Source organism: Neoarius graeffei, chromosome 18 (assembly GCF_027579695.1).
Source record: "Neoarius graeffei isolate fNeoGra1 chromosome 18, fNeoGra1.pri, whole genome shotgun sequence".
Taxonomy (NCBI): domain Eukaryota; kingdom Metazoa; phylum Chordata; class Actinopteri; order Siluriformes; family Ariidae; genus Neoarius; species Neoarius graeffei.
Genome location: NC_083586.1, coordinates 58,141,209 through 58,159,260, shown reverse-complemented (window position 1 = coordinate 58,159,260; position 18,052 = coordinate 58,141,209). Strand labels below are relative to the sequence as shown.

At 38.3% G+C, this 18,052-nt stretch overlaps 1 protein-coding gene across 1 annotated transcript in view; it reads left to right on the top strand.

Annotated features, from left to right (window-relative positions):
- Positions 1-18,052, top strand: part of usp34 (ubiquitin specific peptidase 34) — a 179,338-nt gene that overhangs the window by 89,390 nt on the left and 71,896 nt on the right. Inside the window, 11 exon segments of the mRNA XM_060899081.1 lie at positions 2,263-2,345; positions 2,908-3,062; positions 6,913-6,949; positions 6,952-7,025; positions 7,231-7,320; positions 7,323-7,332; positions 13,036-13,195; positions 13,381-13,507; positions 17,149-17,296; positions 17,490-17,590; positions 17,689-17,907. Of these exon segments, the coding sequence (XP_060755064.1) occupies positions 2,263-2,345; positions 2,908-3,062; positions 6,913-6,949; positions 6,952-7,025; positions 7,231-7,320; positions 7,323-7,332; positions 13,036-13,195; positions 13,381-13,507; positions 17,149-17,296; positions 17,490-17,590; positions 17,689-17,907 (1,204 nt within the window).

Genomic DNA, 18,052 nt, shown 5'->3' with positions numbered 1-18,052 from the left:
CGTCACGGCATTCCGGGGAACACCCCCCAGCCGCCATCTTGTGGGGCAAACAAAACTGTCCATCGCCATAACCGGCTACGTTATCTCGGACGAATTTATGAAGTTATGTAGTCAGTTTTCTAAAATAAAGATCAATGTCGGCAAAATCAAGCAAACGGAAGTATATGGATACATTGGACGACATCTCACGACAACGGTTTGCAGCCAAACTGGCCTTGATTGGGGGAATTGACCCCTACGAAGTGGACAAAGATGCATTTTCAAGTGACTATGCAGGGCTGCCATCCATATCGTACCCTGATATTGTGAACTATTTCGTGAATAGTAAAAGCGCCAACACACTTGACGACCTCAAAGCATACAAGTCGCTGGAGTCATACAATTATTTTGTCTGTGGCTGGGTCCGTGAAGTCCACCGTATAAAACCAAGTGACAGTTGTGTCCTAATTACAGCCAAGGTATGTAAACATTGGAATTTTAGAGCTCTCAACACTGCATATAAATATATGTGTGTGTGTGTATAATATCGAGTTGATTTAAGAAAAATTTTACATCCATTAGTGGTATTACAGTACCATGTCAGTGTACAATGTAAATGTACACTCAGCGGTTCCAGTTAGGCATTCTCCAGAGATTGTTTACACGATGTTTTGGTTTCCAAAAACAAACTTAAACACGATTGTTTATTTAAACAACTTACCACTTATAAAATGATCGGAGCAGACTTCGCTGTGTCTGGAAGGCTGATAATCCTTGCGGTTGATTCTCGCAAGCCATAGATTTCTCCTTTGTATGCTGAGTTTCTTTGTTTGCTCGCCTTCGTGCTCCCGTACAGTGGGAATTCCATAAAAGCTCCGCTTGACGTCATCATCTGACCTATTACGACAGCTGTGAATACAACAGGTGTGCACCATTGCTAGCTTTAAATAGTAATAATGTAACTATTAGTGCTGTCAAGCAATTAAAATATTTAATCACGATTAATGTCGTGACTGTCATAGTTAACTCGTGATTAATCGCACATTTTTGTCACATGAAAAACCATTGTAATTCTCTTATCAGCATAAAAACGTGAATGGGCTTGCTTTATACCAATGTTTTTTTTATTGCAAAGCATAACACGTCTTGACACAGCCACTGCAAAGTGAAACCTAAGCCAAGCACCGGGGCTAGCAAAAGAACCATGAGCGAAGTGATCTACTGCTTGAGTTAGTTTACAATTCTAATCAGAGAGACAGGTTACACAGTGACGGTAGGCTTGACATGCTTGATTATAATATAAAGTACACTATTATATTAACTTTAAGTTGTTCGTTGATAAATATTGCATTGAATCTGATCTTTACTGTTTCAGCTCACTTAACACATTTTGTACTTTTACACTTTCTGCCTATTGATGCGTCGCGCTGTCCAATCAGAGGCGGCCACATTTGCATATTACAGGAAGGATTTCTGGGATAGCATTGAGTTTACAGTTCAGAGGGATCTGGCTTCTTTAGACGCTGTCTTCTTAAAACTGAATAAATATTTAAAAAGAGCCAAATGAGCCAGTCTTTTGAACGGCTCTTTTCAAAGAACGGATCACAAAGATGCGGATCCCATCAAAGAGCCATAAATCCCATCTCTACTAGCGCGCCCTGCCCGCGCTGGTTCTTTGAGGGAGGAGGGCCGAGGACTCTGGCTGTGCGGGGCGCGGCATTACAGTCTAGCTGCTATCGTTTTTCTAAGCAAAGTCTCTGTTCCAAGTTCCTGGCAGTTTCAAAAGCTTATGAAAAACCTACATCATGTCACAGAGCGTTAATCTTGCGATAAAAAAAATTATCGCCGTTAAAATTGAGTCAAGTTAACGCGTTAATAACGCGACATTTTTGACAGCACTAGTAACTATAAATGTAAATAATATATAAATAAATGTAACTCGCGCGTTACAATGTGTGCTCAGTCACCCGTACGGTAAGCTTGCCCCGCAAGATGGCTGCCACTAGGGAATCCCCGACTCTGTGACGTCATGTGAAAACTATCTATTGCAAATCAAGAAGACCGGGGTATGAATGGAAAAGCCATGTGGTGGAGATGGAACAGCAAGCTGTGAAAGGAAGAACGGAGATGGGGTTGAGTTGGAGAGCTGAGAGGATGCAGAAATGATGTAGCATTTATATGAGGAGAATAATAATAATGCTCGTAATGTAGAGTGAAGACCTGATGAAATATTGGAGGTGGACATTGTGTATTATATAGTGTGTGTGTGTGTGTGATATGCAGGTACAGCCATAGTGCAGAGGTGCAGGTGCGTCTGCAGTTCCTCACCTGTGTGTTCTCCACACTCGGCTCCCCAGATCACTTCAGTGAGTCACTCTCGCTCTCTTTTTCTGGTTCATACACTCATTCTCACCACAACCTCACACACACTCATCCTGCATATACACTAGCCAGCAATTTTTCCAAATTAGGGCTCAGCTGATGTGACAACTATCCTGTAATTCTCCAAGAAACACGATAATCCACGAGGTTCAAGTTTGTGAACAAGTTTTCGAGCAATTAAAAAAAAAAGCCCGCCTGATGATGATGATTTTTTTTTTAATGTTTGGGTTACACTCCAAACCTGAACATCACCACAGGACTTCAGGTCACACCTTGTCTGTGCTGTTGGTGAACCGTGACAAATTTCAACCTTTCTGTCTTTACGCACCTCTACAGTCAGCTTTTCATTCAGTCTCTTCCTCATATTCAGTCCCGTCTTCTCGTGACTGTTTCTTAGCTTGATTGATGCACGTAAATTACACCAACTTCACATGAGGCGGAATCCCAAGTCCTAATTACTGGTGTGTGTGTGAGATAGGGTTGAGTCTGGAGCAGGTGGACATCCTGTGGCACTGCCTGGTCGAGACTGGTGTGTGTGTGAGATAGGGTTGAGTCTGGAGCAGGTGGACATCCTGTGGCACTGCCTGGTCGAGGACTCGGAGTGTTACGACGACGCGCTCCACTGGTTCCTCAACCAGGTGCGCAGTAAAGACCAGCATGCAATGGGCATGGAGACCTACAAACACCTCTTCCTGGAGAAGGTGAGATCTCTGGATGTCTTTATTGGTCCGTCACGTGTTTTTCGGCGTAATCATGAAGCACTTGTTCTGCTTTAATGTACAAACAAAACTGGGAAAAAGTCTCTATGGTTTCTTTCTTTCTTTCTTTCTTTCTTTCTTTCTTTCTTTCTTTCTTTCTTTCTTTCTTTCTTTCTTTATTTTCTATTAATTACTTTGTTTCTTTGATTTTCTTTCTTTCACATTTCTTTCTTTTTCTTTCACATTTCATTATTTTCTATTTTTTCTTTCTTTCTTTCTTTTTCTTTCTTTCTTTCTTTCTTTCTTTCTTTCTTTCTTTCTTTCTTTCACCTTTCTTTCTTTCTTTCTTTCTTTCTTTCTTTCTTTCTTTATTTATTTATTTATTTATTTATTTTCTATTAATTACTTTTTCTTTGATTTTCTTTCCTTTTTCTTTCTTTCACATTTCTTACTTTATTTTCTATTAATTACTTTGTTTCTTTGATTTTCTTTCTTTCTTTCACCTTTCTTTCTTTTTCTTTCACATTTCATTATTTTCTATTTTCTTTCTCTTTTTCTTTCTTTCTTTCTTTCTTTCTTTCACATTTCTTACTTTATTTCTATTAATTACTTTGTTTCTTTAAATTTCTTTCTTTCTTTCTTTCACATTTCATTATTTTCTATTTTCTTTCTTTCTTTCACATTTCTTTCTTTCTTTCACATTTCTTTCTTTCTTTCTTTCTTTCTTTCTTTCTTTCTTTCTTTCTTTCTTTCTTTCTTTCTTTCTTTCTTTCTTTCACATTTCTTTATTTTCTATTTTCTTTCTTTCTTTCTTTCACATTTCTTTATTTTCTATTTTCTTTCTTTCTTTCTTTCTTTCTTTCTTTCTTTCTTTCTTTCTTTCACATTTCTTACTTTATTTTCTATTAATTACTTTGTTTCTTTGATTTTCTTTCTTTCACCTTTCTTTCTTTTTCTTTCACATTTCATTATTTTCTATTTTCTTTCTCTTTCTTTTTCTTTCACATTTACTTTATTTTCTATTAATTACTTTGTTTCTTTAATTTTCTTTCTTTCTTTCACATTTCTTTCTTTTTCTTTCACATTTCATTATTTTCTATTTTCTTTCTTTCTTTCTTTCTTTCTTTCTTTCTTTCTTTCTTCTTTCTTTCACATTTCTTTATTTTCTTCTTTCTTTCTTTCTTTCTTTCTTTCTTTCTTTCTTTCTTTCTTTCTTTCTTTCTTTCACATTTCTTTATTTCTTTCACATTTCTTTATTTTCTATTTTCTTTCTTTCTTTCTTTCTTTCTTTCTTTCTTTCTTTCTTTCTTTCTTTCTTTCTTTCATTCACTCACATTTCTTACTTTATTTTCTATTAATTAATTACTTTTTCTTTGATTTTCTTTCTTTCTTTCTTTCTTTCTTTCTTTCTTTCTTTCTTTCTTTCTTTATTTCTTTATTTTCTATTAATACTTTGTTTCTTTGATTTTCTTTCTTTCTTTCACATTTCTTCCTTTATTTTCTATTAATTACTTTTTCTTTGATTTTCTTTATTCTTTCTTTCACATTTCTTACTTTATTTTCTATTAATTACTTTGTTTCTTTGATTTTCTTTCTTTCTTTCACCTTTCTTTTTCTTTCACATTTCATTATTTTCTATTTTCTTTCTTTCTCTTTCTTTTTCTTTCTTTCACATTTCTTACTTTATTTTCTATTAATTACTTTGTTTCTTTAATTTTCTTTTTCACATTTCTTTCTTTTTCTTTCACATTTCATTATTTTCTATTTTCTTTCTTTCTTTCACATTTCTTTATTTTCTATTTTCTTTCTTATTCTTTCTTTCTTTCTTTCTTTCTTTCTTTCTTTCTTTCTTTCTTTCTTTCTTTTTCTTTCTTTCTTTCTTCTTTCACATTTCTCTATTTTCTTTCTTTCTTTCACATTTCTTTATTTTCTATTTTCTTTCTTTCTTTCTTTCTTTCTTTCTTTCTTTCTTTCTTTCTTTCTTTCTTTCTTTCTTTCTTACTTTATTTTCTATTAATTAATTACTTTTTCTTTGATTTTCTTTCTTTGCTTTCTTTCTTTCTTTCTTTCTTTCTTTCACATTTCTTTATTTTCTATTTTCTTTCTTTCTTTCTTTCTTTCTTTCTTTCATTCACATTTCTTACTTTATTTTCTATTAATTACTTTGTTTCTTTGATTTTCTCTTTCTTTCACATTTCTTCCTTTATTTTCTATTAATTACTTTTTCTTTGATTTTCTTTCTTTCTTTCACCTTTCTTCTTTTTCTTTCACATTTCATTATTTTCTATTTTCTTTCTTTCTCTTTCTTTTTCTTTCACATTTCTTACTTTATTTTCTATTAATTACTTTGTTTCTTTAATTTTCTTTCTTTCTTTCACATTTCTTTCTTTTTCTTTCACATTTCATTATTTTCTATTTTCTTTCTTTCTTTCTTCTTTCTTTCTTTCTTTCTTTCTTTCTTTCTTTCTTTCACATTTCTTTATTTTCTACTTTCTTTCTTTCTTTCTTTCTTTCTTTCTTTCTTTCTTTCTTTCTTTCTTTCTTTCACATTTCTTTATTTTCTATTTTCTTTCTTTCTTTCTTTCTTTCTTTCTTTCTTTCTTTCTTTCTTTCTTTCTTTCTTTCATTCACATTTCTTACTTTATTTTCTATTAATTAATTACTTTTCTTTCTTTCTTTCTTTCTTTCTTTCTTTCTTTCTTTCTTTCTTTCTTTCTTTCTTTATTTCTTTATTTATTTATTTTCTATTAATTACTTTGTTTCTTTGATTTTCTCTTTCTTTCACATTTCTTCCTTTATTTTCTATAATTACTTTTTCTTTGATTTTCTTTCTTTCTTTCACCTTTCTTTCTTTTTCTTTCACATTTCATTATTTTCTATTTTCTTTCTTTCTCTTTCTTTTTCTTTCACATTTCTTACTTTATTTTCTATTAATTACTTTGTTTCTTTAATTTTCTTTCTTTCTTTCACATTTCTTTCTTTTTCTTTCACATTTCATTATTTTCTATTTTCTTTCTTTCTTTCTTTCTTTCTTCTTTCTTTCTTTCACATTTCTTTATTTTCTATTTTCTTTCTTTCTTTCTTTCTTTCTTTCTTTCTTTCTTTCTTTCACATTTCTTTATTTTCTATTTTCTATTTTCTATTTTCTATTTTTCTTTCTTTCTTTCTTTCTTTCACATTTCTTTATTTTCTATTTTCTTTCTTTCTTTCTTTCTTTCTTTCTTTCTTTCTTTCTTTCTTTCTTTCTTTCTTTCTTTCTTTCTTCTTTCTTTCTTTCTTTCTTTCTTTCTTTCTTTCTTTCTTTCTTTCTTTCTTTCTTTCTTTCTTTCTTTCTTTCTTTCTTTCTTTCTTTCTTTCTTTCTTTCTTTCTTCTTTCTTTCTTTCTTTCTTTCTTTCTTCTTTCTTTCTTTCTTTCTTTTCTTTCTTTCTTCTTTCTTTCTTTCTTTCTTTCTTTCTTTCTTTCTTTCTTTCTTTCTTTCTTTCTTTCTTTCTTTCTTTCTTTCTTTCTTTCTTTCTTCTTTCTTTCTTTCTTTCTTTCTTTCTTTCTTTCTTTCTTTTCTTTCTTTCTTTCTTTCTTTCTTTCTTTCTTTCTTTCTTTCTTTCTTTCTTTCTTTCTTTCTTTCTTTCTTTCTTTCTTTCTTTCTTTCTTTTCTTCTTTCTTCTTTCTTTCTTTCTTTCTTTCTTCTTTCTTTCTTTCTTTCTTTCTTTCAGCCCTTACGGTAGAATTGCAAGCGATTGACCAGCATCTGTTTCTGAAACGCTTCAGTTTACACTTCTTATAATCACGACGTTAAAAAATAGTCATCAGTACACTGCTGTTTGAATTTTATTCGCTTAATTTTGTGTGCGCTAGATGCCGCAGTTGAAGCCCGAGACGATCAGTATGACGGGCTTAATCTGTTCCAGCACCTCTGTAATTTGGCGCGTCTGGCCACCAGCGCCTACGACAGCAACTCCAACTGCGAGGTACACACTCACCGAACACACTCTGTCCTGCATCGTGACACTCACACTTATCGTGCAAGGGGGTGTGTACTGAGTAAGAGTGTGGAAATACTCATCAGTAGGTTATGAGTTCAAATCCCTGTATCACAGAGTTGACACTTGAAAATAATGTATTATTGCTGGGGTGTGTTTTTTTTTTTCTCCCCCCCCCTCTGTCTTTCTGTAGTTGTGTGGAATGGATCAGTTATGGGGCATTGCTCTCAGGGCTCAGTCTGCAGACATCAGCCGAGCCGCGATCCAGTACATCAACTCTTACTCTACATCAACGGTTTGTTATAACACACACACACACACACACACACACACACACACACACACACAATTCTCGGGTCTCATACACCTTCAGATTATAGTTTGATGCAAATCTGTAACTCAGGATTTGTCCTTGCATCGTTCGTTTCACTCCTTCTGGAGAGGATGTAGTTCGTTAAGTATTTTTGTGTTTTTTTTTTCATGGATAATGCAAGCTGTGTACTCCTAGACGAGGAACTTCTTTTCATTCAGTTCATTCACAAATTCGTTCGTTCAGTCAGCTAGCACTCGTTTAGCTCTAACGGTTGTTCATTTTCTTGCTGTCAAACTTAAAATGCTTAAAATAGTAGCCTTAAGGTTTTGTTTTAAATGAGCATTACTGTATATTGTATTAGGCGGCACGGTGGTGTAGTGGTTAGCACTGTCGCCTCACAGCAAGGAGGTCCGGGTTCGAGCCCCGTGGCCGGCGAGGGCCTTTTTGTGTGGGTTTCCTCCGGGTGCTCTGGTTAACTGGTGACTCTAAATTAACCGTAGGTGTGAATGTGAGTGTGAATGGTTGTCTGTGTCTATGTGTCAGCCCTGTGATGACCTGGCGACTTGTCCAGGGTGTACCCCGCCTTTCGCCCGTAGTCAGCTGGGATAGGCTCCAGCTTGCCTGCGACCCTGTAGAACAGGATAAAGCGGCTAGAGATAATGAGATGAGATTATATTGTATTACTGTAAAATTTAGTCAGCGCCTCAAGCCCTGGGATCGGCAAAGGGACACGAGTTTTCACCATCTTTCTCTGTCGGCCACAAGAGACTCTATTGAACTCCGCTGAATGTTACGTCTGTTGAGATCTTCTTTAAATGTGATTCTCCATTTTTTTTTTGGACGTTCTTTTGGGTGTTTTCCACCTCTTGGAGTCTAGCGACTGCAGTTTTCAATAGTCTTAAAATACAGCTAGCAAAGTGTAGTTTCCGTTCTGTAACAGTGTTCTACAAGTCCCTCGTGTTTGCGCGTCTAAGAACCGGTATTGTAGTCGAGTCACTAAACCTCAACTCCAGTCTTGAGTCCCCAGTGTTCAAGTCCAAGTCATTAAAAAAAAAAATTGATCCGAGTCCAAGACTCCAACCGCACCATGTGACGGTGGCTGTTTCAGCGCCATTAACATTAGTTTGTTCCTGAACGTGGCGTATGAACAGGTGAATGTGCTTCTCTTTGTCAAGGAGTGTGAAGTATTCTGTCAGAGATGGTTGGGAGACGGATGTAAGTGCAGAAGGTGTGTTTATTAATACAAGTGAAGACGCGTAAACAATCCAGAACGGCAGGCAAAATCGTAAAACGGTGAAACAGGCGATAGGTCACGCGAGGCGCAAACAGGCTATCGTAGACTCGGCAGAATCAAAGACGAGAAACAGGAAATCAGGGATCAGGAACCCAAACAAGGAAATAAGGCTTGGTAATGTATCAGAAATGCAACTCAATACTTCGCAAAGCAAGTGTGTTTTCACAGTTTTTATATCGATATATATATATAATATATATATTTCGTTATTTTTTATATATAAAATATAAAAAATAACGAAAAAATCCAAGTTCTCGTCTCCAATTTACGAGTCCGAATGCAGTTAATGCATGAGTCCGAGTCATCAGTGCTCAAGTCCAAGTCGAGTCACGAGTCCTTAAAATTAGGGCACGAGTCAGACTCGAGTACTACAAGCCTGCTAAGAACTACTTCATTGGTGATGTGGTCTGTCCAGTGTATCCCTGGAATTTTTTTTCGAAGGCACTTTCTATGAAACACATTTAAAGGAGAACTGAAGGCACATTTTTTTCTTATGAAAATTCCGATATTTTATTAAATATCGGAATGCATTTTTGATGGCTATTTTGTCGCTGCTATAGCAAGTTATGAGTGTTTGAAGTATGCTCTGTAATCTATCAGTCCATATGTCAAAGCGATGGCCGTAAACGAGATTCGCTGAGACCTGTGCGAGACATCGTAGGACGGAAGTAAAACGTACAACGGAAATCAGTCACCGACATCTGCCAACGTCGTCAAAAGACGCGCGCGCCCTCTTTCGAATGCTGATGTACACCCTATATAGTGCACTCAAAGTATCCCACAATGCATCACGAAAAGTAGTGTACAACGATGGTCACTAACCAAAGCAATATATCCCATCATGCATTGTGGTCACGCTGAAAGAAATCAAATTAAAAGTCTCAAATGTGATTTAATAAAAGGCAACGGCAAAGAAGAAAGTATTCAGGCTTGATTTAAAAGAACTGAAAGCTGCACGTAGTTTGTATTGATTAATGTGAGAAATGCGCTCAGTATAATATGGATTTATTATTTTTGAAAACCCACCAGCCGACTGATCTGGCATGTTTTAATTGTGCGACAGTAATGACGTAAATACCAGCGTGACGGAGTAGTGTCCGAAAGCGTTTTTTTTCATTTAACCAATGGTTTGAAGTCGTATGGAATAATCTTCATCACGGATGAAGCTGGCAAATCTCGAAATTAATCTAAATCGGAATGATATGGCGATCTGGCCGCTGTGTAAACAGTTTTCAAAATGGCGGCACTGACACTTCACATTTCGAAGTCTCGCACAAGTCTCGTGAAGATCGCGCGGATAAGCGACGCCGCCTGGACCAAACGAACCACATTCAACACGGCTAAAAACCGAAAAGGCTGATAAGTGTAATATAATATGCCAATACGAGTCACGATATAAGGTTAATAAAACCAAAAACGTAATTGAATAACGCGTTAATTAAGAAATAAAGCGAGTTTAAAAATGACTTCAGTTCCCCTTTAACTTCTGAACCAGTTTCACCAGCACAGATTGCTGTAGGTTTGACGTTAACAAGATACAGTCGAACTTTGGCAGAGATACCGGACGATTTGCACGACCGCGCTGATTATCGTCGGCTAAAAGCTGTGGTTGCTTTACCAGGTTGGCACTTTTAGATCCGTCTCTGCATCTCCATCTTTTGAAAAGTCGCTCCGTAGATATGTGAACTGGTCACGATCTTCTGGACTTGAGTTTTTTCTACTCTGATGCTAAGACCGATGTTCTCTGCATTTTCCTTTTGGCTGTTAGTCATTATCTGTAGCCTACAAGTACTCTGGGTTTTTAATAACGCTCTAAAAGACACCACGTATGCTGTTTTGTGAAATCATTTCAGTCACTTTTATCACATGGCTGTTTCAAATATTACAGAAAATTATAATAGTCTACAGGATTTATTTGCGTAAATAGCGCACGATGTTTCCACTGTGCTCGCCGGTCCATTTAGTAGGTTTATGTCTTTTTTTTTAAAAAGCTGATCGGGTCGCTGAAATGCCAAAGAGCTGCAAATAAAAGGCGGCACGTCACTGATCCGTTTATGCTCTAACAGCGCGTCCGGGTTAGACCGATTAGCGATGTTGCCGTATCCAGTTGTCTAAGGGTGTTTTCACACTTGGTCCCTTTCAGCCATCTAACCGAACTCAGATCGATGACTCAGCATTTTTTGCGCATATGTGAACACTCCAACCGTACCCAGACCCCTTTAAAGCGAACCGAACTGAGACCACCTCAGGAGGTGGTCTCAGTACGGTTCGCTAAAAATCAACGATACGGTTCGCCTAATCTGCGCATTGTGAACAAAAAGCGCACCGGGTTCACTTCGCCTTTTTCACTGTAGTTTAACCTTCTTCGTTTGCCGTAGTTGGTCACGTGACTGTAGCAGGGAAACTCAACTTCCTTTTGGAACTTAGCACAGCCGCTGGAATAAATTTATTTTCCTTAATCCGCACTATTTTGATCAAAGAATACAGCAGGGCAAGCATGGCAGCAGACATTTTGAGTCAAGAGAAAATTACCCAGAATTCCATGCACTGGGGGTCTGAGGGCTCTAGAGGACCTGGTGTGAACAGAAAGAGGACTGAGACCCCATCAAAGCTTAACTGGACCAGAAAGAGAACCCAGTCCTCTTTGTAATAAATTCACAGTGTGAACACAAAAAGAACTGAGTTCTTTTTCTGTTGGTCCACTTTTTGGTCCACTTAAAGAGGACTGAGTCTGGTTCCTTTAAAGGGGACCAGGTGTGAAAACACCCTAAATCATCATCTCTGGCTCCAGTCATTTGATTGACAGGTCAGTGAGCCAATCAGTCTTCGGCTTTTGGCTGGAGGAGATTGAGGGATGGAAGAAGGAGCGTCGGCGCGCTAGTGCTTGTTGACGGGAGAAAGATAAAGAGTCAGATGAACGAATCACTGATTCAGTTTGTTCGTTTGGGTGATTCGTTCAAAAAGATTTGTTCGCTCGTTCGTTTGCCGTCTCTAATATGTTTAAATTTCTTTTAAAGTGCTGATGACACGTTTTTGACATCTTTGGCGATGTTTTATAACATAAAAAGTAATTCCCGATGATCCATATATTAATTCACGAAGGCGCCTATTTTACAAGTTATGATAAAAAACGCGGCTATTTGGGCAAATTTGACGGGGCTGCAGCACCCAGGAGACGAAGGAGGAGGAGGAGCTATATGACGTCAGCAAAAGAACCTTCCTCCTAACTTACCAGTTTGTTGTTGATGCGACAGGTGTTCAGTTTATCATTATTAGTATTATTATACATTTTATATATATATATATATATATATATATTAGTTATTATGCCTTCGCGTTGTGTTGCCGGCTTTTGCTCCAAAACCTACAAGGATGGGGTAAGTTTATTCAAGTTTCCCAGAGATCCCGAGCTGCATGCGAAGTGGGTGAAGCAAGTCAGGCGCACTCGTGACAAGTGGGAGCCCTCACCAACATCCGTCCTGTGCTCTGAACACTTCGATTTGGATTGTTTTGACACCCTTCCCAGCTTAAAAGAATCTCTTGGGTGTTCAGTTCAGCACAAACGTGTGTTACTACCATCAGCAGTGCCTACACGGTGTTGCCAGATTGGGAGGTTTCCCGCCCAGTTGAGCGGCTTCAAGTGCATTTTGGTGGGTTTTGAACATATTTTGGGCTGGAAAAAGTTTTCCAGCCCAAAATATGTTCAAAACCCACCAAAATGCACTTGAAACCGCTCAACTGGGCGGGATTCCTCCCAATCTGGCAACACTGCCAGTATTCCGGAGGGGGTCTACTAGTAGCTATGCCGGATCCAAAGACAGTCCTCCTGTCAGAACGTGTGTTGTGAAACGACATAAGATAAAGGTACGTAGAGCTATAGATTCTACATGATAATCATAAATGTAATCATAAAGTCGGCGTGATATCAGTCATGTATTTGCTTGTGAAAGCTTGCGGCTTTCATGTAACTGCCGCCTAGCAACGAGAGGCAAAGGGTAAAGAGGGTAGACTATCATAGATTCTATTCGGAAGAGATCAACACAATTCTAGACTCCCAGAAGAGGAAGAGCTAGCACTAGAGAGTTCACCGGCGTTTTCATGCACCATTTCCATTGAGTAGAACAGCCAGTGAACCGCAGCGTGTTCTCCCGCTGACGTCACAACATGGCTGCGAGCCACGGACCCAGTTTTCTTGCGCTGTGCAATTAAAAGTTGGATATTCGCGTAACAACAGCTTCTTTTCACGTAATTATAACAGAAATCTAACATGTTTGCCATGTTGTATAGTTTATTTAAGAAATTGCATAGAGTCATGTTCGTGCCATCAGCCCTTTAAGGAAAGATTGTGAGCATATCAGAGTGAGTATGACAAGTGTGTGTTTGTGTTTCAGGTAAGACGGGTCTGGAGAAGGAGCAGGAGTTCATCAGTAAGTGTATGGAGAGTCTGATGATGGCGTCGGCCAACCTGGAGAAAGACCCGCACTCCAGTCTGACCATCATCGAGAGGGGTCTGCTCATGCTCAAGACACACCTGGAGGCCTTCAGACGCAGGTAGACATGCGCGCGGGCACACACCCGCACGAACGTGCGTGTATACACGTCTGAATTAGAAGCGTTACAAGTTTACAACTTTTTTGTTGAGGCTCTGAGTGATGTAACTTTGTAAATAATTAAGAAATGTATGTACGTATATGAGGGTTTCACTTGATGCATGTCTCTCGTGTGTGTGGGTGTAGGTTCGCGTACCACCTTCGACAGTGGCAAATCGAAGGTGCAGGAATCAGCAGCCACCTTAAGGCTCTGAGCGATAAACAGTCCCTGCCGCTGCGTATCGTCTGCCAACCTGCTGGCCTGCCGGACAAGGTGGGGACGGACACACGCACCCCTTCAAAACATTTGTACTCCTGAATCTGGTTGAATTGATGAGCATAACAAGGGCAAATACAGCCCCAATTACATACCGTATAATGGCGCCCAAATTACGGGCTTGTCAAAAGGCCCAAAATAGAACATACGAAAATCGCCCAAATTACAGACCCTCCAGGATTTCGCGATGTTGCGATTTGCAACTTCAACGCAAATTCAGCCAATCCCCGCGAATTCAGGGCGGTGTTGCAATTCTGTCCAATCACCGCAACTTTCCCGCAAATTTGACCAATCGTTGGCGTCGTCTTGAGGTGACGTCGACAAACTACCTTCCGCCTTACTTCTGTGTATACGTTCAAGAGAAGCAGTATGTGCGCAGTGTTGCCAGATTGGGCGGGTTTAAGTGCATTTTGGCGGGTTTTGAACATATTTTGGGCTGGAAAACCTCAGCAGTATCTGGCAACACTGCATGTGCGAGTCAGTGTTTATGTAGGCTTAAATTCTGTCACTGAAAGTGTGTGATGTTTACAGTGAAGGACTGTGCGCACTTTACATTATTTTTTACTTAATACAAGAAATTAATGGGTGCCAACATTTTTGCCAAAATGGTATTTTATTTTCCATTGTTCAGGCAGCTTCAGCATCATACTGTGAGATTCTGTTCAAATTGTTTTTTTTCTTCTATGAAGCCTGAGCCATTTATTTTATTAGTTTATAATTATTGTTTAATTTAGTCTTCAGGAGAGACTGCCTGCACACAGTACTAGTATTAATAGTTTTTTTTCTTACATGAAAGCTGAGGCATTTATATTATATTTTAAGGTAACTTCATGTTGTGCTGTGAGGTTCTCTGCACTTTAACTTTTGAACCAACAGGTGCATTTGGATAAGTAAAGCCTATTTTTCTGCATTTTTGTAGTCCTGGTAATCTTTTATATTGGTAAAGTTGTTTATAGGACCATTTCTCAGTGTCTTTGTTTTTTTACTCAATAGTTTTTCAGTAATAACTTAATATTTAACATATCACTCAATTTTAATCACAAAAAGAGAAAATCGCAACAATTTCTCGCAACTTTCACTTCCTCCCGCAATGCAATCGCAACAAAAACCTAAAAAACACCACAACTTTCATCGCAATTTTTTGGAAAACCCCCCCCGCAACATCAGACATTTTAGCCCGCAACAATCACAAAAAAGGCCCGAGAGATCCTGGGGGACTGAAATTAGAAGAAAAAATCCTGTTTCATAAGGGTGGAGAACCCAGAATATTTTTAAATTATTGTTAAATGTCATTTTTTGGCATGTATATATTTCAATTTGTTGTTCAGTCGCTTCATAACATGAAGTGAACATGAAATGCGTCTAGCGATTACCGTAAACCGTGTCTGAGTCTCTGACGTCTGAATGTCGTAAAATATACTTCCTTTGTTTGTTGTGAAATTCTCAACGATTCATGATAACACGTGGCTGTCGGTTTGTGATAATTCTAAGAGCAATAATTTTAATTGTGTTGTTGAATGACTGTTATGCTAATTATACTACTGGACCTATTATTAATATATGTAAAGACATACTACAAACTATTTTATGTGGTTATATTATATATCGATATCTTGTTTTATTTTAATTGATATATTGTTGAATTGACACATTCTAGCTTTTTCGATATGTATCAATAGCTTAATTTAGACAGATACATACAGTATATGTCATATTTTTGATATTTTGATTGTTCTAGATCATTATTGTTTCACTGTTGGAGATTTTAAAGTTCTCTGCTGCCCATACTCTTGTGCAAATAGATTGATCTTACATATTGTTTCCCATTTTTCATGCATGTAAAAAAATTCATGAGCTATTTTTATCTTTATTTATTCAGAATGTTGGAGAAAACTTTTGACTTTTTAGATACAGCACTACTTTATGCTTGCACATGATTGTCATTTCTATTATTTTTATTGCTCGATATATTTATAATTGGTTAAAAAAATTACTAAAAATTATATGTCAAAAATTTTTGGCACGCTACGCGTGACAATAGTAAAAAAAAAAAAAATTTTTAGGCTTGCTACACTTGCCATGGTGCCCGAATTAAAAACCTGTCTTTGCCCCTGGCATAAGTTAAAAAATAAAGTATTTGTGGCAGATCACAGAATCCAGGGACACATGTCTGCCCGGGGGCATTTTGAGTTATTGACAGATTCAGAAAGTCCAGTTTCTAAGCTTTCCAATGATGCCTTCCATGTGGAGATCTGACAATATTTGAAGAATGTGGCCTTTTGAAAGTGTATACTTCTTAAAACAGAAAAGGGAGAAAATCGCCCTCAAAGTTTTCCATCTCAGCTACTCTGGGTGTAGGGCGGGCACATAATGCTGCTCATTTGCATGACATTAAGGAAAGCCCTACCCCCTACGAGCTAGCACGATACTACTTTCATGTAAACAAAGATCACCACGTCAATTTTCCTTCCATGCAAAGTATGCCCAACACAATTATGAAGTACAAAAATAAGTCCTAAAGTATACTTTAACGTTTTGTGGTTGAAAAATTCCTCACACCGTAAGAAAGAAAGATAGCACGATGATGACACAACTAACACAACACTAGTTTCATGTAAAGCCTCGGTCACAACCGGCCGTACAGTACGCGCTCCTACGGCCGGTCTACATGCAAAAAACGCAAGAAACACACGAGAGCGCACATGTGATGTGCTGATTTTCGAGCCGCAGACCGGCCGCAGAGGTTCTTTGTCATGTCAAACAAACTCTACGGGCGCTTACGTTTTTTTCAGGTTGCAAGACAAACTTACGGCCAATGCGTGTCTTTCTCCGTGAACAAAAAAAAAAAACGCAGCAATTTGGGGAAACGCCAAAAATCACACGGCCAAAAAATCATACGTCCGGTTGTGACCTAGGCTTAACCAAACCACAACACAACAAAAATAACCACACAGCCTTAGATTAATAAACTTACCCCATCAGAAAGAGAAACGGCGCCTTGCACACACCAATGCCTCCGATGGAATGTAGTCCTAGAACGGTCCGTGTATCATCCGATCATTCAAGTATTCCATTCAATCTGGAAAACGAGGTTGCGGTTTTTTTTTTTACTAGAAATGGTGATCTCCGATGTAAATACCGAGTGTCTGTTTGCTTCTCTGTGTTTGCTCCTCTGCGCTCTGTTTAGTAACTCATTCCATAGTGAAATCACATGCCTGTATGCAGTTAAGTAGCCATGCGCTCAGCTCGTATCATACAGCTGATTCGCGGAAAAAAACAACAAAAGACTTAAATCATCATGTGAATGGCCTATATGGTAATTTACCCACACCCCCCAGCAGGCTACAGTCCTGACAAAAACGAGACAATTTGCAACAAAAAATGTATGCTTTTCCAACAAAACAATCTATTATCTGAAATACTGATTGCATTCTTCAAGATCTCAACTTGCACATGATGGAAAAAAAACAAAAATCACAAATTTCGAAAAAAAAATGCTTCTTTTGCGATTATCTCGGATTCGTTTCGCCAGACATGTGTCCCTGGATTCGGTGAGGGGTCACATTTTATTAGTAGACTGATGTGTGTGTGTGTGTGTGTGTGTGTGTGTGTGTGTGTGTGTGTGTGTGTGTGTGTAGATGACGATAGAGATGTATCCGAGTGATCAGGTAGCTGATCTGAGAGCTGAGGTGACTCACTGGTACGAGAACCTGCAGAAGGACCAGATCAGCCAACAGGCCCAACTGCAGGAGTTCAACCAGAACACAAGACAGCAGGAGTTTCCAGGTCCACACACACACACGCACGGCTATAAGTGTTAAGTATCAAATAATCTGTAATAATCCAATACTTTCCTGTCGATGGTGTTGATGGACTTTTATCTCAGTGGTGTTTAAATGCTGCATAAAAACACTGCTGACTCCGAGCTCTGACTTCACAGTGCAGCGTGGTGACCTCACTCACCTTTTTGTGTGTGTAGGTGGTCTGATGGGTCCAGTGCGAATGATCTCATCAGGTCATGAACTGACTACGGACTACGACGAGAAAACACTACATGAGCTCGGCTTCAAGGACATGCAGGTAAAAAAAAAAAAAAAAACACGCGCACACACACATTACTCCTCTGTATGGAACATTTCAACACGCCGTCTGTCTGTCTGTCTGTCTGTCTGTCTCAGATGGTGTTCGTGTCTCTGGGTGCTCCTCGGAGGGAGAGGAAGGGAGAGGGTGTGCAGCTCCCAGCCTCCTGCTTGCCTCCTCCTCAGAAGGAACACATCCCCATGCTGTTGCTCCTGCAGGAGCCGCACCTCACCACACTGTTCGACCTGCTCGAGATGCTCGCCTGCTTCAAAGCTCCCGGTCCTGAGCCGTCCGAGCGCATGCAGCACACCACCCAGGTAACAGGAACACGAACACACACACACTTGCGTCATGGTCACTATATACGCTCCCTACATAGGGTACATCATAGTGTTTAGGTTGTATTTTTTAAACTTGCTTTATTTCTTGATTCACGTGTTATTCAGTTACGTTTTCGGTTTG